We start from the raw sequence: 22824 nt of genomic DNA, 5'->3' as shown, positions 1-22824 counted from the left end.
CCCTATTGCCGGGTGAGTGAGAGGAAAGGAGTGTAGGGAAGGAGAGTGGAGGCCAGAGTCTCTTATGTGCTTCCTCTCTCAATGCAGCCGGGAAGCCACAGCTCTGAACAAGAGCCCCCCTGCTCCGCCTGCCCAGCCTGCTGTCACCCCAAGCCATCCCCATTCCCCTCCCAAAAGCTTCCACACTTTGGTCAGTACCCTTGGTGAAAGGCAGTACTCACCAAGCTGCCCCAGTAGGGAAGGTGCTGTCCCACCCCTTTCATAGCCTGTCCCAGTGAGCTTGTGGTCCATTGAGACCTCCAAGCCTGACTTCTTGGATCCAAGATCCTGGCCTCCTATTCCTTCTCAGTTTTTATAGTGGGGTTATGACTGAGGATGTAGAGTTGTCAAAGTCACCCCCTCCTTACCCTAGGTCCTTTAACACCTATGGCTGACCAAAGGGCCAGAACCCACCTGGGCATCAATGATCTTCTGTTTGGAGTCTACAGCTGCTTGCATCTCAGCGTGGTCCTTCTTCAGCTCCTCCTCCACTGACATCAACCTGTGACCAGACACAAGGACAGTCAAGCTGGCACTTGAGGGAGCAGCTAAGGAGGTGGGGTGGGGCCGTGCGGGAAGAAGCCATCACACCTACACGGAGGACACATACTAGGAAAGCCCCTCCAGCTGGCCTCCAACCACTGACATGAGATGGGTCTGCTCCTTCCTTATACTTCACCTGCCCCAGACTCTGCTCCCAAATCCCCCAGAAGCCCTTGGAGCTGCCCATTTCCCGATGTTCTTCCAGGAGCCAAGGTGGACGGGGGTGGGGGTTAGATCTTCACTGCCTCCCAGAGCAACGCAGGGGGTGTAATGTCAAAAGATCTGTGGCATGGGTAGGAGGATGAAAACCCTGCAGGGCTCTAGGGCTTTCTCCACCCACTCGGCATTCACCAAGGCTATGCCAAGACGTGCCTAGAACCTGACGCAGCGAGATGAATAAAGTAGAGATCTCCATCTCTCAAAAAGTTACAAGGCAGCAGGGATACAGACAGGTAGACCATGCCCTGCATGGGAGGCCTGGAGGCCATGGGAACAGAGAACAGGAAGTAGGTAACTGTCCTGGAGGGTGGGGTGGGGTACCAGCAAGGTCTGAAGGTGCAGTAATGAGTAGGGAAGACGGGAAGAACACCGTCTGCAGAAGCTCAGAGCTAAGGCATGTGTGTGTCTGTCCCCAGCTGCTCCTTCCCTGAAACCCCTCCTGGCCTCACCTCGCGGGTCCCTCATGCACCTGTCAATCACAGTGGCTCACACCCACTTTCTGATGCTCTTCCATTAGTTTCTGGACCCCACACTCTCTGGGTTTGCCTCCTAGCTGGCAGGCCACCGCTCTGCAGACGCCTGTCCTGCCTGCCCCCAGCATGTCAGGGCTCTGCAGGGGTCTGTCCCAGCCCCTGTTGTTCTTGCCCCCCACACTCTTCTCAAGACAAGCTCACCTGCTCCCAAGGCTTCATGCCCATCGCTACCTGCACAACTCCTCCAGGCCAGCAGAGCAGTCCCCTACCCCCTGGGTGGGCACCGCGCACCTGACACAGAAGGTGCCCAGGGAGGTCACCAGTGCTAGGGCAGGTACCCACAGGGCCCTTGTGAAAAGTCAATGAGATCAGCAGTCAGGGAGCACTGACCAGGAGGAAGGGTGAGGGGCCACGCCAAGAGGGGGGTTCCTTGTCACAGGAAGATCAGACATTGAGTAAAGCCTATAAGAAGCAGAGAAGGAGGACCAGGGAGCAAAGGGCACTGGATGGTGTCAATCCGAAGGGAAATTACACTAGGGGAGAGAGACTTGTGCTTCTGGTTGGTGGGAAAACAGAGACCAGATTTACCCTCCTGCCATCAAACAGCGACAGTAAGAAACTAGAAAACCAAATGAAATATATGAAAAAAACGGTTTCCTGACACTGAACAACAGGCAGTGTGTCCTAAGAAAAGGGAACACATGAGCTGAGCTCCACTCACTGCCTGGAGTGTCCAGGCCAAACAGAAGAAGGAAAGTAATGTCACGGAGTTGAGGAGACCCAGGGAAGCGGTGCCCGAGAAGAGGAAGACACAGGGAGAACGCCACGTATTTCCTGAGAGTTCCCTTTGAGTCTTTGGCTGGGGACGGGTCTGCAGGCCTGTGAGAACACAGCCAGGCTGGGGTAGGAACCACTGAAACATTAGAACAAAACCACCCCAGGGAGAGTTCATACTCCTACCTGGCAGAGTGGAAAGACATACTATACACAGGGACATAAAGTAGAATCCCCAGAAGGAAATTGCCTCAGCAGTGGGGCCAGATCAGGCTAGATTAAAGGCAGTCCAGACCCACCCCAACAAAGCTTAAATGTAAGCCTCCAAAGAATCAAACTAATTCCAAATAACCTCATTGTGTCCCAGAACAAAGCCTCAAAAATATTTAAAAGAACACAAAGCATCCCACACGTACATAAAAGTCACAATGTCTGGCATCCAACCAAAAATCACCAAACGTAAGAGAAGTAGAAAAATAGAACCAATAACCAGGAAGAAAATTAATAAAAACAGACTCAGAAATGTCACAGATGACAGAATTCGTAGACACTGAAACAACTATTGTAAATGTATTTCCACATGTTTGAGAAAATAGAGAGGAAAGCATAAGCATGATGAGAAGAGAAATGGACAGAATTTAAACCAAGCTGAAAGTCTGAAGGTGAAAAATACGGTATCTGAAATGAAATGAAAAAATACTGCGTAGGATTAATAGCAGATTAGACACTGAAGAAGAAATGATTATTAATCTTGCAGACATAGGAACAGAAATTATCTAAGATACAACAAGGGAAAAGAAGTAAAAAAAAGGACAACAGAGCATCAGTGCAATGTGGGACAATATAAAGCAGCCTAACATATGTGGGATGGGATTCCCAGAAAAGAGACTGCGTAGGCAGGACAGGATACCTATAGATCCGAGAGCTTAAACCCAAGAAACATGAAGAAAACCATGCCAAGGATCATCATAATCAAATTATCAAATCAATGATAAAAAAAAATCTTAAAAATAGCCAGAGAACAAAGACCAGAAGAACAAAAGCAATGACAGAATCCCTACTATTACAGCCTGACGGTGAGGGCCCCACTGGCCCACTTCCTGTTTTTGTAAATAGCCACAGTTCTGCTAAAACAGCAAAGTTGAACACTTAACAGAGGCCATATGGTCTGCAAAGCCTAAAATAGTTATTATCTGCCCCTTTACGGGAAGTTCCCAACTCTTGCCCTAAAGTGACAACAGAAATATTAGCTAATAAGCCAAAAAGAAAGATAAAATGCAATCATAAAAATGCTCAATCCAAGAGTGCAGGAAAAAAGGGAACAGAACAGATGGTACGAATAGAAAACAGTGGCAACAGAAGAGATTTAAACATAATTATATTGATAATTACATTAAATGTAAATGGCCTAAATACTCCAGAAACTACCAGATTAGATAAAAAGCAAGAACAGACAATAAGGTGTCTATAAAAGAAACTCATTTATATAGAAAAACACAGACAGGTTAAAAGTTTAAGGATAAGAAAGGATATACCTGGCTAATACTAATCAAAATAAAGTTGGGATACCTATAATCAACATCAAACAAAGTAGATTCCAGACCAAAGAATATTATGAGGGATAAAGAAGGTGACTTTATAACAATAAAGATGTTAGTTCATCACCAGCACATAACTCCTAGATGTGGATGCATAGTTTCAGTGTACATAAAGCAAAAACAATAGAAAACAGAAATACACAAATCCATAATTACGATTAAAAACTTCAATACCCTTTTCTCAATAACTAATAGAACAGTAAACAAGTAGACAGAAAAACTAGTAATAATATAGAAGGATTCAAATAATGCTATCAACCAAATTGAAAATTGACGTTTCCATTAAGGAGGAAATACAGCGGGATGGGTTAGTAGAAATAAATGTGTTAAGTAAGCCACTGAATTCAGAGACCACGCACACTTCAGAGAAGAGGCACAGTGAGAAGGTGGTGGTTGGTTTGAGAAGCATTAGTGAGCCAAGAACAGAGCCGGCAGTCAAGTGAACAGTGGATTTCCAGTCACCCCAGTTATAGGCCCTCTGCTCATGCTAACCATTTTGCAATGAACAAACCCACAGGTAAGCGAAGCAAACAATAATTAGGACAGAGAAACAGGTAGCCTAAAGAGGAACAACCTGGAAAGGCTGGGACACCTAAACTCCCCAAGATCCTCCTCTCAGCAACTGGTACCAAGACACCCAGATGCTCCTGGTAGAAATCTGGGGGTTATTCTGCCTCCTTCTCCTTCACCCACTGAATGTAACTGACTTATCCCTACTTTTCCTGTCCTGAATTGGGTCCTGTGTTGCCTGGCACCTCCAATCCTACCTCCCCTGAGAGCGCTTACCAAGAAAACAGGACTGCTTATAGGGGTCACAGGCCCTGTGTGAGCTGGCCTTCGCTAACCTCGCTTCTGCCGGGCCCAACTTGGCATTCTACCATCAATACACACCACACCGGGTAGGGCTCCCCACGCTCCAGGCTGCCTCCCACCTCCAGGCCTGGGCCACACTGTCTCCGCTGCCTGGGACACTCTCCTCCTTCCACTCCTGGCTCCCCTGCAGCTGACCAGCCCTTCCTTGGTGGCCAAGTCACTCAGGAGGGTGGTCTGCCCGCTGTGTGTATGTATGTGGGGTGGGTGGGTGGAGGGGGGGCCAGAACTGGCCCAGAGCAGGAAAAGGCTGCCCTCACCTGCTGATGATGCCCTTCATCTGGATGTCCTTGTCCTCCTGCTGCCGCCGCAGCCGCTCCTCACCCTCTTCCAGCCGTGCCTGGTACTCCAGCACCAGCTTCTGTGTCGTTTCCTCCTGGCACTTGAACAGGGTCTCATACTCCTCCAGCTTCTTGGTAGAGATTCGCAACTTGTCCTGCAGCACTGCCAGGTCCTGCCAGGAGGGCAGCGTGCCACGGGCACAGCACCCAGGACAGAGAGCACAGCCTCGTGAGCCCAAGCAGGAGCACAGGATGGGGAGCGAGCCCAGCTCGGAATGTACCAGGGGTCTTCACCACCCTCACCTTCACACAGTGAGGAGACGCCTTCGGAGCCCAGCCAGAAGGGTCAGGGTGAGACTCCAAGCCTGTCTCCGTCCAGGGCTCTCTCCCCTCCAACCTCCCACCCCTGCAGCCTGACCTTACAACTATGAGGGGATGAAGACTCAAACCCAAATCTCCGAAGTAAGGGTTTAACTGAGGGCACTGAGTTTTTTTTTTTATCATAAACAAATGTTAAAAACACTCTCGGATATATTAAGATCTGATAGTACCCTGAGAGGTAGGGACTCTATAGGAGGGGAAACTGAGGCCCAGAAGGCAAGGTGACCTGGTCCCATGGAGAGTGACTGACCAGTGGAGTGAGATCCTAGCCTCCCAGCCTCTATTTGACCCTAAAGCAAGGGCGGTGGCATAGGGAAGGGGGGGGGGGGGGGGGGAGGTTAAAGGTAAGGTGGGGTTGACACTAGAATCAAGGGGGTGGGGGCCAGGGTGCCGTGACAACTGGGGAGGCAGGAAGAGCCTCTCCTGGAGTCCTAGGCAATGGAGACCTAATTCACTTCAGCAAAGGTTAGGAGGCAGCAAATCCAGATGACTGGGGAGAGGCCCAGCCTTAGCCCCAAGCTAAGCTCCTAAAGCAAAACTGGACCCATAGGAGAGCTCGGCTCTGGGAGAGATGACCCTGGCCCATCCCAAGTCTTGCTCAGCTAGCCAGAGTGGGGTAGAGAGGCTCCTCCCTGACAGAGGCAGTACCAGATTTCCAGGGAGCTCGAGAGAACAAGGCCTCCCCCAGATTTGCCTTGTGAGGGTTAGTAGCAGAGAAGATGAGAGAAGCGGTAGCTCATTCAGCCACAGACTGGCAAGGAAAGAGGGCCCTCCAGCTGCAGCCTGACCCCTGCAGTCATTCAGGTGGTCCTTACAAGTCACAAATGGGACTCTGGGTCCCCGAGAGGTGCAGAGCCCAGCCCCAGGCTCACAAAGGAAGCCTGGGCTAAGGCTGGCCCAACTTTTGGCCCAACCAAACTCTGGCTCTTGGAGGACTGTGCCCCATGTCCCCTTGACATAATTATGGTGAAAGCAGGTGGATGCAGTGGACTAAGGGGATGGTGGAAGGTGGCGGAATGCAGCATGGACATGAACCTCGCCCTAGGCCAGGACGAGGGAGAGCTGCCACCCTGACTTCCGTGCCCTTGCCTAAGAGGCTGCTAAGGCTTTCCTAGGGCCGAGGCGAGGGCATCAGGGAAGTGGAAGAAGTGCCATTCTGAGGGGCCTTGCACTGGGCCCTGCATCTTCCTGGGCTTTGGCCCGCAGGAAGACATGAGAACGAGCCATGGATCCAGGGCAGTTGCCATAACAACAGGGAGAATTTGGGAGGACAGAAGCCCCCACCACCCCCCCCGGCCCCACTAAATGCTAGATGTGTGTGGTGGGTGGAATCTGTATATTTTAGAACCATTCCCCCCCCAGGGGGAAGAAAACCTCTCAGTAGCAGTAGGACCCTTCACCTAGCTCTTTCTCTCTCATGTCCTGGTGGAGACAGGAACTGGGCAAGAGCCAGGCTCTGGATAGGCGCAAACCCAGATGGGGGACCTGGTTGGGGGCGGCCCTCCCAGCTGTCTCGGGGACCCACACCTCTCTGCCTCCTCATGCATGAAGCTCCCCGTGACGGTCTCCATGTGCCTCTTTGGCACCCTCAGTCCTCAAGTCCCGGCCTCGCAGAAGCTCGGTGGCCAGGTCACTCAGGGAAGGGGCCTCCCGGAGGTCTGAGGACCAGGTCCCAGGAGTCTGGATTCAGTACAATTTCCAGGTGAGTCTCATAGAGAGCCTGTATAGGAATTCTGAGCTCTAAGCTAAATCCCTCTTGCTGCTCTTCTTCCAGAGGCCACTGGCTGATGTCCTCATGGGGGACCAGGGGTTGAGGGGGGACTGGCCATACGCAGGGAACAAGCAGCATCCCTCATTCAGGGCTCAAAGGGAGAGAACATTGCCAGTGGCCACAGGCAGGCAGCCCCGCCCTGCCCCAAACTGCCAGGGTCCAGCTTTACCTTTTCTGCTTGGCTGAGCTCCTCCTTACTCCTTAGCCTATCCCTGTGGGGGGGGTCTGGGCCCAGGCCCTCGTCTTCTAATAACTGCGCGTTCATGGTCAAGAGCCAAGCGGCCGTGCGGTCCAGGGCATTGGGGCTCACAGGTGAAGGGCCCTACAATGAAACACAGCTGTGAGGGGCTGGAGGGAGGCAGGGGGGGTGGCACCAGGTGAGTCACAGGGACAAGTGGCTCAGGGACATGGCAAGGGTAGGGGACCTCCAACTGGCCAGGCAACTACCGATACAGTCCCCAACTCAGGAATTCCCACTCCCAGATGGCAGCCTGGGCAGAGTCAAGAGCCCAGGTGGCCTGAGTGCCCCTCTCTGCCACCCAGGTGAGAGCAAATGAGCTTGGCCAGGCAGGCGGGCATTCAACCCAGAGCACATCTGTCCCACACACTGTGTGCGGCCCCAGAGTGACACGAAAGCCCTGGAGGCCAGCTCAGAGCATGAAGGTGGGGGTGCTGGGGGTCTGGCCGACTCCTACCCTGGGTGGGGCTTTAACAGGCCTGGAATCGGAGATGGATAGACCCCTCCCTCTTTCTCCCTGGCCCCAGCTGCCCCTGGGGGAACTGGCAGAGAGACCCTAAGGCCACACTGTCCCTGGTTCAAAGGATCCAGGCAGGGGCCGGTGGGCCTCGGAGGGGAGAGGGGAGGTGGTGTGTGGGGCAGGCTGGTGGGATGGGGCCAAGTGCGGCCGTGTTCAGCATGGGATGGCAGCTGAAGACAGGCGAAATGACCAGGAGCAGCACGCCATGGGTGGGGTATGATGTCCCGGCGGCCCGAGAGCGCAGCCTGCCCTGGGACAGCAGCACTGACCTGCTTGTGCACCGCACGAGGCTTCAGCTCCGGGCTGTCACCCTTGGACGAAGACGAGGGCTGCCGAAGCCGGGCTCCGGGGCCAGCCCAATCAGGCGAGGCCGATGCCAGGGTTCCACTTGAGGGCCGCGGGTACTGCAGGGTGCTCAGCAGGGTGGGTGGCGTCCGGCCACGGGGCGCAGGAGGGGGCGGTGGGGGTGGTGGTGGCGGCTGGTCGATCCTCCGCTGGGGGCCGGCACTGTTCTGCCGCGGCACCGTGGGCTGCCCGCCCTTCTCAGTCAGTGACATCTGCCGCCGCGCCAGCTCCCCGGGCCGCCGCGCCAGCTCCTCGGCGGTGCTGCTGAAACTTCCCAGCTTGGCGGCAGCTGCCAGCTCCTCACTGTTGCTGTGGGAGCTCAAGGAGCTGTGGCCCTCGGAGCCCGAGTCGCCAAGGCCACGAGGCGAAAGTGGCAGGCCAGCCGCCATCTGGTACACGGGGTTCTGGAAGGAGAGCGGCGCCAATAGCTGGGGCCGGCCGGGGGCGCCCTCGGAGGTGCCCGGCGTGGTCGGGGTCTGGCCCGCCCGCCGCACCGTGGCCAGCCCTGCCAGGCTCGCTGGGGCCGCCCGGGCCGGCCACCCGGCCACCAGCTGAGATGCCGGCGCCTGCCCGTCGGTGGTGAGGGCGTCGGGGCCCGCCGGGGAGCCCGCCTCCCCGTCCAGCGTGCGGGCATCTTGGAGGTCCACCATAGACAGGCTCTTGCCACCATTGGCCATCTGAAGATCAGGCTCGTTGGCTTCCGAGTAACTCGAGCTGCGGGCAGGTGAGGGCTGGACCCCGGAGGACCTTGTGACAAAAAACAAGTCCTTGTTTTCGGGGGTTGGAGACGGTAACCGGGTGAAATCTATCAGACTGCAGGGAGACAAGCACACACAGGGAAAGAAGGGGGAAGAGAAGAGCTGTGAATGCGGCCAAAGCGGGTCCAAACCGAGAGCCCCGCCAACCTGCCGGGGCCTGGCAGCCTGAGCCTGAGCTGGGGCTGCAGGGGGGGAGGGGGAAGGCAGGGCAGGGGAGAGGAGGTGCGAGGGCTGCAGCACCAAACCACAGCCCTGGCAGCACCGCCCCCCCCCGGCAGAAGCCACCGCAGGGACCGAGCGGCCAGGACAGCACCTCCTACACTGCACCTCCCTTCTAGGGGCCGGTGTTGCTAGTCCCAGGCCAGGCTGTCCGGCACGCTCGTCCCCAGCTCAGCTGCACTTGGGACATTGGGTGCTGCGGCCTGGAGTGTTCTGGAAAATTCCCCTTGGCTAAACCCAAACCCACAACGCAGTGGCTCTCTGCTATCCAAAGGTCCGACTTCAAAGCCACAGGGGCTCCCGCAGCCTCTTCCCTCTTGTTCCTCATCAGACTGACAACCAGAGTGGGGACCTAGTGAAGCCTCCCCAACCCCCCCACCCCCCGCTCCCCGCCCAGCCTCCTGCTGACACCTTTGTCTGACTGGCAGGCGGGGGCTGCTGTTCCTGGCAAAAACAAGGAATCAGAGGAGCATCCAAAGGTGTGACTCAGGCAGGGAGGGTCTGCACCTGCAGAGGCAGGCCGTGCCCTCCCTCAGTCTTGCAGCCTCTCCCGGCCCCTCCCCGGAAGCTGGCTCCTTAGAAAGCACAGTGTGGTGGTAGGTCAGGTGGGCTTTGGAGGGAAGGTTGTGGGGGGTGGGGGTAAACAGGGCTCTGAGCAGGTGAGGGTTCAACAATGGGGAGCTGGAGCTGGCGTAGCCTGGGACGGAGAGGATGCCTGGCTACCTCTTAACCGAGGTGTGTCTTCCACCTGAACTGCTTTGCTTCACTTGGCAGGCTGTACGAATGGACCCCCAAGACTCAGAGGGAGCTGGGAAGTGGCACCTAGGCCTCTGCATCTCTGGCCTCCTCCTCGGCCTCCAGTCCTGCGTACCACACACCCTAGCTTCTTGATCTCAATGCCCTTGCCTGCTTACATGCCTCAGAGCAAGACTCAACTCCCGACTCTGCGGCCCCAGCCTCATCCTTACTAGCTGGCCCCTGGGAGGGAGTGCATGAGCGGGGCAGAAATGGTTCACTATAAACCCAAGTCTTTCAAAGGAATATCCTCACTTTGACATTAACATTTGAGAACATTCTGCCTCCTTGTCCACCATGTGCTTATTTACAGCTCACTGTGCCTTGGGGCTGAGGTCTCAGACTGTGGTCTGAACCTCAATACCTCTCCTAGTTTCTGGAGCTCCCAGACTCCGAGCCTTGCAGTCAGTCACTGAGGCTCCTGCTGAAAACACACATGCTTTAGTGCTACTTCTCGAGATTCTGATTCAAACCAGGAAATACCATGAAAGTATTTTTAACACACACCCGGGTAATCCAGAGGTATTTGGGACCAAATGGTTCTTTAACAAAGCGTATTTCTCCAAGTCTTTGTTTGTGCTAGATCCTCTATATAGAAGACCTTTTCCACCAATGGAAATGTTACTTTTCCTAAAAAGCCCAAACTATGGCACTACCTCCTCCAAGAAGCCTTCTCTGATTTTTCCCAAATGAAGTTTCACTGCCTATAGTCTGCATAACACATTTCAAGTCTCATCTAGCTTATCTTCTAAACATTTGTGTAGACATCCTCCTCCCCAGCTGAGGCTGCAGACAGGCTGAGCCTTGCCTGCACGTGTACCCCACGACAGCCGGTACGCCTAGCAGGTCTTACCCAGAGAGATCATTCTCTATCACCATCTTCTGCAGCCCGGCCGAGATGCTGCTACTGCCAGAGCCAGGAGTGGAGGCCAAGTCGTTGGTCCCTGGGAGCTGCCCACTGCCTGGGGTGCTCAGTGCTGTGTGGACATCCCTCAGGATTCGAGGCAGGGGCCCCAGTTTGGATACAATGCTCTGCAAATACACAGCAAGAGGCAGGTGTGATCCGTGGGGGCCACTTGGGAAGGCCAAGTGCACTGCAGCTGCTGTGGTTCAAAATCGCCAAGGAGCCCCTTGGAAAGGCAGGCCCTGCCCTCCCCCACCTGTCAGATGAAGCAGGTCTGGGAAGTGGCTGGGAAGGCCAGGAATCTGCAACTGAACGTTTTCCCCAAGCCTCTCAGTTAGCTCTGGGAGTGGGGGAGGGGTGCAAGGCCCACAGGGAGAAATGGGGACCTAGCCCAAGCCTTTGACCTGAGTTTGTCCTCGCTCCGTGCCCCAGAGAAGGGAGCCCAGGTGGAACCCCAGATTTGCTACAGTGACACCTCCCTATCCGAGAGGCTTCTGGGATGGCCCTCTGCTTATGCACTGGCTTCCAGGACTGTGTGCAGAAAGGAAGTAGGAAAACTCATGTAGTCAACAGAGCACAGACTCGAGAGGCAAACAGCTCAATGTCAAGTCCTTGCTGCAGCGGCATCAGCTGCGACGGCGGCTGCCACCTCCCGTGGAGCGGGTGCAGCGGTTGGAGGCTGGCACAGGGACTCCGCGGGCAGCGGCCGCTCGAGCAACTGGTGCTGGCAGCCGTGGAGGAAGACAGCGCCTCGGCCTCGCTGCCATGACCCCTCCGGCACCTGTCGCAGCCAAAGGGCAGTGGATACCGTGAGCAGAAGGGAGTGCAGCAGCAAAGCGCTGGGCCGAACCCGAGTGTCCAGCGACAGTGCCGGGGCCCGTGCGCTCCCGTGCGGGACAGCGTGCGGCTGGCAGAAGGTCCCAGCGGCGGTGCAGTATGACCGACTACAGCAAGCAGGCCCACCGAAGTCCTCACTTCCCCGCGAACAAGAGGAAAAGCACTCTGTGCCTGCGTGGGTACTTCACACACGAGCAGAGCTATCTAGAAAGCCTCACAACCAGAGTGCCCTGAGCAGTCACCTCTAGGGAATAGGACAGGAGCAGGGAGGTCTTCCAGCCCTGTTTAGGCAGTAACTACTTTTGTCAGGTGGTCTCTTGAGGCCCTGGAAAGCAACAGATATTCTGGAAGTGGATCCTGGCAGGACTGGCCCTTGCTGCCAAGAACCTGTTCACTGTGTGGGCTGGGGCCGCAGGGGCGACAGTGGAACCCCAGGTCACAGAGGGCGCATGCCGGGTGGCTGCAGCAGGGTCAGAGGTGGCTAGGGAGTAAGATTTTCAACTGATGGTCAAGGGCAATTCTGGAAAGGTCTGCACCTTCCTGCCTAACATGGGGAGGTGCAGCATCTTCAGAGTATACATTTTTCACACCAGTGGCCTTAAAACCTAAAGCAAGGACATTTTTGGAGACGCAGCTCAAGATGATCACATTTCTCCCAGGCAGGGAGCACACCTTCCCGCAGGAGTCCGTCCACTCAATTCTGAGTGTGCAGAGGCCTAGCTAAAGCCCCAGTGGGCAGAGTGGGCTCCCGTGGCAGGTGCTGGGAAGTGAATGGGACACTCCCCACCCAGGAAATGGGGCCCTGAGACCCCCCCAGTGCATGCTGACAGGGCCTGGGTTGGAACCTCGGGCTCCAGCACCTGGGTGGGCGAACACGCTTACCCCCTGTTAGTCTGGAGGAGCAGCCTCCAGCTCTGTGGCAGCATCTGGCCCAGCCCCTGACCCCCCGCAGACCCATGGAGCCAGGCACCTGCTCCAGCTGGCTGACGGCCTCCCAGAGCAGCGAGTGCAGACTAGAGAGCTCACGGCCCAGATCGATGTAGCCCTCGAAGCCGGCCGTGTTGGAGATGGTCTCAGGGTTGGAGATCTCCAACAGGAAGCGTTGCATGTTGGTCCACTCGTGCTCCAGGAACTGGTTCATGAATGACATGTACTCCTCTTTGCTCCCAAACCTGGACAGAAAGTGGACAGGGTAAGTGCCCCGGGGCCCCGCCCAGGAGCCCCCCTTCTCTGAGGCACCCTGCCTCAACTCCCACCCCTCCTGGCCCACTGCGGCTGCCTCCCATGCCACTCACTGCCCCCGCCAACCAGTCCATTCCGACTTGGGGCCCTCATTCCTGGCTAAGCCCAGAGACCCTTTTCGGGACCTTTCCTCACAGGACCTAGAATGCTCTGTGGCCCTCACTCCTCATGCACTGCCAGTCAATCTCCTTCCTCTTTTCCTCCAAGTTTCAAAGGCTTGGTGCACAGATGCCTTTCAATGCACGTTTGGCAGGTCTCTCTGCTGAGCTTTCAGACGTGCGCATCCATGGGCACCTCCTCTGTACTCGGCCTGGCCAAGTCTGGCGTCAGGTCTGTCGCCCCAGACCCATGCCCCACCACCAGGCTTCCTATCCTAAGTGGGGACACCACCGTCCCCAAGACAGCTGAGCCAGAAGCCTGGTGGCTGCCAGCTTCTCCCTTTCTCACCGGTGAGACCTGCTGACTTTATCTTCTAATAATGCCCCGCCTCACAGCCACGGCCTCCTGTATTGCCACCCCTTGCCCCCCAACACTTCCCCTGCAGTTCCTTTTGTGGGAGGGAACCATGGCTACCCTCTCGGCCCTGTCTCTCAGCTGCCCGCTGTGCTCCCTCCAGCCCCCGTGCCCCTGGCTTTCAGGCTGACCAGTTCAGGACCCAGAACAGATGAGAGCCAGCCTCCCTCTTGCTTCAAGCCCTCCAGTGGCTCCCCCTGCCCCACCTGCACTTCAAGTCCCCGCTGACCTCCCGTATCTCGCCTCCCACTCCTCCTGGCCTGGTGATGAGTCAGGAATGCCAGGGTGCCTCATGCTGCCAGCACACGGCCCTCCCGGGGCCTGCCGCACCTCTGCTTCTGCTCGCCTTGTCCTGACACGCAGCAGGGGGCACATGTCCCAGAACGACAAGCCCGGGGCCCTCCTAAGAGGCCTGCGTGCTCCCTCACCGCTCTGCTGCTTATCCCACATCTCCCTCTCTGCGGAAGTGTGGGTCCGGGAGGCTGGGGCCAGATGTGACTCAGAGCCCAGCGCAGAGAGGCCTGCAGCAGGGCTCCGTCCACACTGCGAACGAGCCCTTCCGTTTCCACCCACTCGCTCCAAGGTACAGCTGAGAACGCTGAAGTGCTTTATGAGCAAAGACATCCTTCACGGCATCAAACAAGGACAGTCTGAAACAACCTGAGAGCCCAACCACGCGAGACGGGTTAAGGAAATATGGGCCATTCTCCCTTGAAGGCATATTAATCATTCACTGCAAAATGAGGCTTATGAATGTTAAGTACACGGGATAATCCTTATGATAAAATGTTAATTCAAAAAAGCAGAAGGAAAAAATATCTCTTCTCACCTTTGAAAATGAAGGAAACATACCCAAATGCCATGTACTTTTTGTAGGAGGAGGATGAGGTGTGGAGATTTTATTTTGAACAACGGGGAAGGGAAGAACTGAGGATGACAGGGCCAGAAGCGGGGCCTGCGTGCCACCCAACTCTGGGGCAGAAAGCCCCCCACCCCCCTGCCCCCGGCCCGGCCCCGCCGCTCCAGCCGGCGCCCGGACTCTGCCCTGAGGGGTGCCCGGCACTCACTTGGCGAAGTTGGCCAGGTTCTGGGTGACCTTGGCGATGAGGGTGAGGGTGCGGGCTGTGCGGTCGTCGGGGTACTCCTGCAGAAGGTTGAAGAGCGAGGGCGACATGATGGCCGGGCAGAGGAAGCGCAGGAACAGGGAGGCACTGATGAGCCGCTCGCTGATGTCGGGCCGGCCTCGGCTGCTGCACTCCTGCCGCCACGAGGCAAACACCTCTTTCAGCTCCCGGGGGAAGACACTGGGGGGGGACAGAGGGGGCGTCGGTCATCGGGCGGGGGAGCTAGCCTGCTGCAGGGAGCGCGGCGCGGCGAAGGCAAATGGAGGGCTTGGTGCAAGGAGCAGGGACAGCCGAGCTCCAGGCAGGGCAGTGGGCTCTCCACAAGGGGCTGAGGCGGAGGGGCACAGGTCCAGAGAGGCCAGGTCTCTGTCCCAAGCAGAATCAATGGCAACAGCCAGCCTGCCCCGGGGCTTCAGCCTCGACCTCCAACACCAGGCACGAGGTTCTAGGGGAGAGCGAGGCGAACACAAGTGGAATCGACCACTGCTCCCTGGACGCCATCACTGCTGCTGACACTCACTCCCTTTGCTTGCATCATATTCAGGAACTGGACAACTTCAGCAGAGCTCAGAATGACCAAGATGGGAATAGCCTAATCACAGGATGAGAACCCAGCTCTCCACTTTCTCGGCGGGAAGGGAAACAGAGGGAGTGACCCGCCCCCCACCAGCCAGTGGGGGCCAGTGGGGGTAGGCAGGGTTTCTAGCACCCAGCTGGGGGCTCTCTCTGCTGGGCATCCACAGCCTGCCTCAGTCAGGCCCCACTGGCCAATCTTTAAGTGGTTTTCCTATCTTTTCACCCTGAAAAGACATGCCTCCCGCCTTGGGACAGACCAGGCCCCAGCACTCCAGGGACCCTATGCCTGGTTCTGTCACTAGCTCAGGGTGTTCTGAGCAAGGGCCTGGCCCTCCCTGACCTTCAGTTCCCTCACCCTTACAATGAGAATAGGGCCTACCCTGCCAGGTTCACATGACCATCTCAAGGCCGTAGGAAGGAAGCCTTGATCAACTCACAAGGCTTTTGCCCAACAAGCCCAGCACCTGCCCAGCAGGCTCTCTACAGTGAATGCGGCTGAAGCAGCAAGAGCATGCTAGAGAGACGGTGACAGGGGAGCAGAGGGAGGACCTTTAGCCCTGGCTCTCAAAATGCCTGACCCAAAATGCCAGGCAGGGGGGAGCTGTGGAGCAACTACATCTGTGGATGGCCTTGTTCAGAACAGAAAGGTGCCTCTGGGCCTCTGACAAATATCAGAAAGAGGAAATGGAAAATCATCCACGGATATGTTTCCCTGTGTCCCACACCCAGTCTGCCCTGGGAACGGGGGGCAGAGGGTGAAAGCACAGTCCAGCCCAAGGGTGGGAGGTATGTTCCCAAAGAGTTCAGGACTGTGCCTCCACCCCCAGGTCGAGGGGTCATTTCTGGCCCAGCTCGAGGGGCCAGGCTGACCCTAGGTGAGTACCTTGTGCAGCCCAGGGGCAGAGGGACGTGGTAGGAGGACATCCATTCTCCTGGCTCTGGCTATTCCCTCTGCTCCCTGCCCAAGGCTATCAGTCACCTAGCAGGCCTATCCCTGCCTGTCTTTCAGGAGCTGCAAGCCATTCCTGGGCCTTCCTAGGTCCAGCCCTGAGCTGGTGGATCCATCTGCCCCGAGGTTCCAAGGATATGCAGGAAACAGATTTGAGCACAAGCACAATCCCACTCTGACGGGATCAGGGCTGTGACAGAGGTGCCCAGGAGGGGGGAGACAACCACGTCTGATACCATGGAGGGGGGCCACCGAGGGGAGGCAGGCGTAAGGCCTTCAAGCAGGAAGGGAGGCAGCATGAGGCGGTGGGCTGTGGGGTGAGTGAGGAATGGCGCGGGCAGCAGGTGGTGGGGTGGGGCGGCACCCCTGTGGACAGCTGAGAGGTCTCGCACGAAGCCGTCCACCTGCTCCAGGAGGGTGCCTGAACAGGGCCCCGTCCGCCTCACTCCCTGATGCTGCAGCCCAGCACCCACAACAGCGGCCGGCACACCGACGGGCCTGCGAAGAGATTCGCAGATGCACTGCCACGTCCAGATTCTCCACACCACGGCCTACACAGATTCTGGGCCATTCCTTTACATCGGAGAGCCCACAAAGGACCAGACGGGGGCCAGGTCGGCGGGGGGGGGGGGGGGGGATTCCAATCCCAGAGCCACCACTTGGAAGCTACGTGAGGCTGCAGCTCGGCCACTGGCGCCGTCGTTAAACCTCTGCTCTGTCGTTTCGAAGTCAGGGAGAACGGAGCCGAAGGGCCTTGCCCAGCACCCTGCAGGCCCCCTGACACAAGACAGGCAAGACGCGGGACAGGGGCCCAGGTGGCACTGACCAGTAGGAGTTGATGATCTTGCAGAAGGCTAGCTCGCAACACATCTTGAGGTTGCCCTGGTGCTCAGGGAGGTCGGCGGCCGAGCACTTGCTTGGGTCTACTTCGCAGTTCTCATCCGACTCATATAGCGCTTTGATGAACTCACCTGGGGCCAGGAGGGCAGGGAGAGGGAGTAAGGACTGGCGGGCGCGGGCCACCCTCTGCCCACCTGCTAGCCTGCAACCTCCCTACCTAGCGCATCCTGCAGGTACTTCTGGCCCACCAGCTTGAGGTACTCCTCGATGGCCTTAGTGGCCAGCGTGTTCTCCCGGAAGATAAGGTGCTCGTTGTCCCCACAGCGGTCCACCTCTGACATCATCAGGTCCGTCAGGAAGTCCTGGGAAGGTGGGAGATAAGAGTGGCTGTGAGCAGGTCCGGAAGGCAGGACCCTGGGATCCCAGCCCCGCCCCCAGCCAGAAGCGCCTGCTTCTTGAGGATGCTCTGCTGCCACGCTGCTGGTGCCCACCCTTGGGGGCTACTGGGGGGTGAGCCTGGGCAGCCTGTGAAGGGGAGACACCTAGAGGTGATGACGTGACAGCTGGGTCAGGGATGGGGAGGCGGCCTCAGCAAGTGCATGCCACGTAGAGCCATGAGCCAACTGCACCGCGGTCAGACCCGCCGGACTCAAACCCTGTTCCACCCTGACCAGGCCTGGCCAGAAGACCAGAGCAGAACTCCCCTCCCATTGCCAACAGCGCTAAAGAGAACAGACCACCCTCCCTCCACTGTACAAGCAGCTGTCACCATCCACCCGCCCGTGACTCTGACGGGGTCTCCCATACCAGACAGACTTGTTCTGGGCCGCCCCCCAGGGGGAAACTGGCCAGATGCCCTGGAAGGCAGTGGGCCAGGGCTCAGATGGCGAGAACACAGTCCTCGGCTTGGGTGGGACCTCACTGCTGTGGGTCCCAGACTTCTGGAAGGCAACTGTGAAGCTGATGAGTCTACAGGTCCCTTACACAGCGTCATGGGAAGACCCTGAGAGGAGCCTGAGCCCACGCCCTCCCTCCTGACTGCAAAGATGCGGTAAGGTGAGCCTGCCTTCCTCAGGAGCCCCTGCCTCCTCATGCCCTCAGCCAACCCTGTGACCTGGGTGAGGGGAAGACAGGGAATCAGAGACGCAGGGGAGGGTGATGGAGGTGGCAAGGTGGCTAGCATGGGCCAGGGTTTCTGGTGCTCTGGAAATCCCTCCCTCCAATATGCATGACTTTGGGCCCTTTGAAATCACAAGTGGCCCCTGAAAGACAGAAGTGAGTTCTAGGTGCAGGAAACCTACTGGCCAAAGGAGGAACAGTAGGGACCGCAGGAGGAGAGGGAAGGGGCCAGTGCTTCTCTGGGTACCACCCAACCTGAGGACCCCTTCCTGCGCTACACATGACCTGTAGGGCCCCCTCCTCTGAACACACAGGAGCAGAGCCAAGTACTGCATGGGCCTTGCAGCTCCACTAGGCTCCTGTTCACGGTCACAGGTCTTCCACAGCTCCTGGGGTGGGTGCTAGGCCCAGGCTGGGATGAGGAGGAGCTCTCTTTAGAGCTAAAACCCAACGAGGGGAACAGGCACAGAATAGTAAAGTGACCTGTCCAAGTCCACACAACTACCTGGGCCAGATCTGGAGTGGGGATGGCAGGAAGAAGCCTTGGAGTCCAAGGACAGGAACTCTGCAAAGCCACGGCCCTGGAGGGCAGAGCCCGGAGAGAGGGTAGGAAGGTGCTGAGATGCCCACTGATACAACCTTTATCTTGGGATTATATTATATAATTATAAATAATAAATATAAATATATATATTATCAGAGAGTGAGCTCATATGTACATCACCCCAGCACGAGTTACTTTCTATCCTTTCGCCTAATGATCCCCCAGGCCCACTGAGGGCGGGTGGAGCCTGGCTTCCAACTCCCTCCACGGTGAGCACCATGGGCCCTAAGAACAAAGGTCACTGCGGATGGGAGGTGGCTTTCCAGGCCAGCCCAGCTCTCGGGGGTCGGGTATTGAAAGAACAGACACAGCAGCAGAAGAGGTCTCCCTCGCTCCCTCTCTGGGGGCCAGGGGCTCCCTCAGTTCACTCAGTTTCCCAGCAGCCTGCCAACACTGACCAGAGCCTGTCTGGCCTAGTCCGGTCCAAAGGCTGGGGGAGGGAGGAGGAAACTCAGTGCCCCTCCCTCCATGGAGACCACACTGAGAAAGTCCCTCTCCTTGAGGGCGGCCACCAGGCAGGGGGGCTCTGGAGGGCCCAAAGACTTCTGGGAACAGGTAAGAGAATAAGGGGCCCTGATGGGAGTCGAGCCTGGGCCCCCAACCTGTGTCTCCCACCGCCCCAGACTGTGAGGGCTCAGGACCTTGACACATGGCAGTCCCTCACCTCCATCACAGGCCACTTGGCTCTCAAACCATACCATGTCCAGAGGGCAGAGGCCCAGCTCCTTCTTTTTTTCTCTTAAACACATGTAAGAGATTTGTGTTTTATTCTCCTATGACACAGGCCAGCACCCGAGGCCTTCTGCAATGCCCAGTCCCTCTCCACTGCACCCCCTTCAGGTAGCTCCCCACCAACGGAAGGGGCAGGGTGAAGGGGTGGGGGGTCCACTTTTGAGGCCCAGAACCACGCTCCACTGTTCTGGGCAGGTGAGCCGTGGAGAGCCTTCCTGAAGGAGACTACTTGTCTCCAGAAGAAGGTGGGAGGGGCTGACGCGTGGCCTGGAAGATGAAAGGAGGTGGGGGGGGCAGAGAGGTGGGGCCTTCCAAACCTACGGGGGGCCTGCCGGATGGCTCTGGGACAATCCCCGTTCCGCGGGCCGTGCGGCTGGGGCAGCTGTCGCCATAGCTGGCTGACTGCCGACCAGCCCTGTGCGCACCGTGTGTGAGCCTACGTGTCTGATGTGGGAGGGCTGAGGCTGGGGGCTAGGACAGGCTATCACACGGCAGGGATGTCACCTGAATGCTGCCTCACTGGGCGTGTGTCTGGGAAAGGCTGGCTCCCCCTGAGCTTCAGAGGTCAGCCCTCAGGTGCAGCGGGGAGGCTCCTCAAACCACCCCTTCGCTGTAAGCCACAACCCCACCCCTCGGCTCCCTGTGTGCATCAGCGATCAGCTCCAACCATGGAGGAGGGACACAAAGCCCCCCACTCTGTGGCGCAACTCTTGGGTTTAGGGAGCCCACCTGGCTGTGACAGGTATCCCTGTGAGAGCTGAAATCTGTGACTCGAACACGGGGAACAGCGGGTAATCTAGTGCCCATCACCAGGCCTCCGCGTGGGGCCACACAACGTGGAGGACCCCCCTGTGCCCACACACGCACCTTCACTTTGCCCGTGCTCTGCAGAATGTGCACCAGGGCCGATGCCATCTCTTCCTTGGTCTTGGCGCTGAGGATGGGCTCGAGGGCCGCACAGAGCCCCAGGTAGTGGTTGGTGATGTGCTCGGCAAACTCCTTGTACATCTCCATGGGCAGGATGGTGATGGTCTGGTAGCGCGCCTTGATGCGGATCATGGGCCCAGGGCCCTTGCCGCCCTTGGGGTTGGGTGTCACCACCGGGTACCACTTCTCCACAAACTGCCGCCCGGCCACGGAGGCAGCCGGCAGGCTCACCAGGCCCAGGTAACTGTTGCGCTCCTTCTTCTTCTTCTTGTCCGTCTCCCGGTACAGGTGGACGGTGACGGTGCGCAGGGGCGGCAGGTTGTGGAACTCAAAGTGCTCCCCCCAGAAGACATTGTCGGTCTTGAGCTTGCCCGTGGTGCGGGCATACAGCACGTCGTCCAGGCACAGCTCACACAGGTACTTCTTCTTGGCCGGCAGGTCCTTGGCCTCGATCACCCACAGCTTTAGGATGTGCTCCACACGCCGGCTGTTGTCCTGCACACGTACAAGGGGGCCGCGCTCAGACCCAGGAGGGGCCCGGCCCCAACACGGGATCGGGAGGAGGCAGGGACAGCTCTGGAGCCTGGCGGACAAGGGGCCGGGTCTCTGCTCTGCCTTGTACTAGCCCACTGACCTTAAGCCTGTGACTTAACCCAAGCCTCGGTCCCTTTTCTGTGAAATGGGAACAAAACAGAGTGACAGACCAAGTAAGAGGTTGGCACAAGGCCTGGCACACAGCAGGCGACTGTGCCATTTACCAGCTCGTCTGCAAAGTCACTTAGAGGTGACCGCTGCTAAGGCCCCTCCCTTAGTGAGGTCACGGCGACCAGGACTCAGCCCGGGCCCTGAAGGCAGCCATGGAGGCAGGCACGGAAGCAGCCAATTACAGGAGGGGATCCATGAACTCGATGGGAGAAGCTGGGGGCCCACCAGCCTAGGCCAGTGGTGCTCCTCTGAAGGAGACGGCTGTCCAAGCTAGAATTGGGTGCATACGGAACCAGCCTGGGGGCGGGGGGAGGGACGGGGACATGAATTCCAGGCAGCAGGGCACCACACCCAAGTCCGGAACAGCCCCGTACTCCATCCTCTGGCCCAGCCTCGTCCGTGCGCAGCTTTGAGGACGGAGGCCCATGGCCTGAGTCAGCCTGGCCACCTAGAGCTCCTCCTTCAGGGCCCAGCACCACTGCCCTCTGGGGCGCTGCTTCCACCACCCCCCCCCATCACAGCCTTCACCAGAGATCCCTACTTCTATCCCTCTTGCCAGAGTCTGCGTCTGCTCTGGGTCCAGGCTTACCTTGTTGGGGTGTACCGCTCGCCGGAGGTTCTCCATCCACTTATCCCGCTCGGCTGCCGATCGGCAGGAGAAGCACTTGCTTCCTGACGACGTCGTCACCTGGGGGGATGGGCAGGATAGTCACAGAGGAGGGGGACACAGCAAGGCTGCTATGACGGAAGACCTCTGGGCCTTGGGGGACTTCAGCTGCCAAGTCTGCGCCACAGCCACAGGGAGGGGGCAGAACAAGGCTCACAATGACAGCGTTTGCAGGTGACGCACTGAGACCCGAGGTCCCCAAGCAAGTCAACAACAGTAGGACGCCCATGCCTGTACCAGTCGGTGCCTGGTCCCGGCTCCCTACCCTTGCCTCGGCAGCCCTGTCCACAGGAAAGCACCTTTCTGGCTCCAATCTCACTCTCCCAGAGATGGGAGGAGAGAAGGGGAGGCCCCCTGCCCAGGTCAGAAGGCAGTGCTTACCCAGACCCGCCCTCTACAGGTAAGACCACAGGCACCAAGGGGACAGCCACGGGTAAGCACAGAGCATCAGCTCAGTCCTCAGCTGACACCTTCGGACGGGCCTTTGGCTAAGTGGCAGTGACAACAGTGATGGTCACAGAAACCTAACATTTTGGGGGCCACACTGGAGAAATGAGAATTGGGCTATCTAGGCCTGCTGGGCCCTGGGGTCCTCCTGTCTGACTGTTGCTCATCCTTCGTCTTCTCCAGGTGAGGGAACCTGACCCAAGCAGCTCCTACTCTGTTCCTGCTGTGCCCGACACGAGGCCAAGGGCTCTCCAGGGGGAAAGCAGACTCCTTATCCAGCCACTCAAGGGCATGCACAAAACAGCATCCCCGGCTGTGGACAAGTGGACAGGCATCGTCTTCAGCCCGTCCCAGGCAAAGAAGTCAGAGCCTGGCTGGACCAGGAGTCTTGAACCAGAAAGGGCACCCAGTGGGCACAGGGTATGGGGCAGGTGCCAGGCCCCATTCCATTCTTTCCTCAGGGCAGGGGTGCCTGGAGGTTGTCCCTGAGTAGCTGATTTTCATTACCAGGCTCATTCCTCTATCAGAGAGCTCCCCTAATCATCCAAGATTGTTGGGGGTGGGAAGCTTCCCAGAAACAAAGGTGGGAAGAGAATATGAATAATTGGAGAAGCGATTAGGAACGCCCAGGAACACCTGCAACATTAGCTACCCTGGTCCTGGTTTGGCCTCGGGCTTGATGTGTGGCTGCTGACATCTTGAAAACTCTGGGCCTCGGCTTCCCCATCTACAGTGAGGGACTGGGCAGGTCACAGCCTTGCACACCCCATACAGGTTGGGTGGCTGTCCCTCTGCTTTCAAACCTCGGGTCACA

General features: G+C 57.6%; 1 protein-coding gene across 7 annotated transcripts in view; it reads right to left on the bottom strand.

Annotated features, from left to right (window-relative positions):
- DAB2IP (DAB2 interacting protein) overlaps positions 1–22824 on the bottom strand; it is a 186999-nt gene that overhangs the window by 3488 nt on the left and 160687 nt on the right. For 6 of the 7 annotated variants that reach the window (XM_032418215.1, XM_032418218.1, XM_032418214.1 and 3 more), the window contains 11 exons: positions 21486–21584; positions 20132–20686; positions 17027–17171; positions 16796–16940; positions 14388–14624; positions 12536–12737; positions 10678–10856; positions 7977–8865; positions 7119–7271; positions 4777–4970; positions 454–541 (listed from right to left, as the gene is read on the bottom strand). In XM_032418215.1, coding sequence (XP_032274106.1) covers positions 454–541; positions 4777–4970; positions 7119–7271; positions 7977–8865; positions 10678–10856; positions 12536–12737; positions 14388–14624; positions 16796–16940; positions 17027–17171; positions 20132–20686; positions 21486–21584 — 2886 coding nt within the window. The remainder of the gene's footprint in view (positions 1–453; positions 542–4776; positions 4971–7118; positions 7272–7976; positions 8866–10677; positions 10857–12535; positions 12738–14387; positions 14625–16795; positions 16941–17026; positions 17172–20131; positions 20687–21485; positions 21585–22824) is intronic. The other variant, XM_032418216.1, reaches the window with a different exon arrangement.

Source organism: Phoca vitulina, unplaced genomic scaffold (assembly GCF_004348235.1).
Source record: "Phoca vitulina isolate PV1807 unplaced genomic scaffold, GSC_HSeal_1.0 scaffold21, whole genome shotgun sequence".
NCBI classification, from domain to species: Eukaryota; Metazoa; Chordata; class Mammalia; order Carnivora; family Phocidae; genus Phoca; species Phoca vitulina.
The sequence above is the reverse complement of the archived record's forward strand: the minus strand, read 5'-3'. Positions and strand labels throughout refer to the sequence as shown.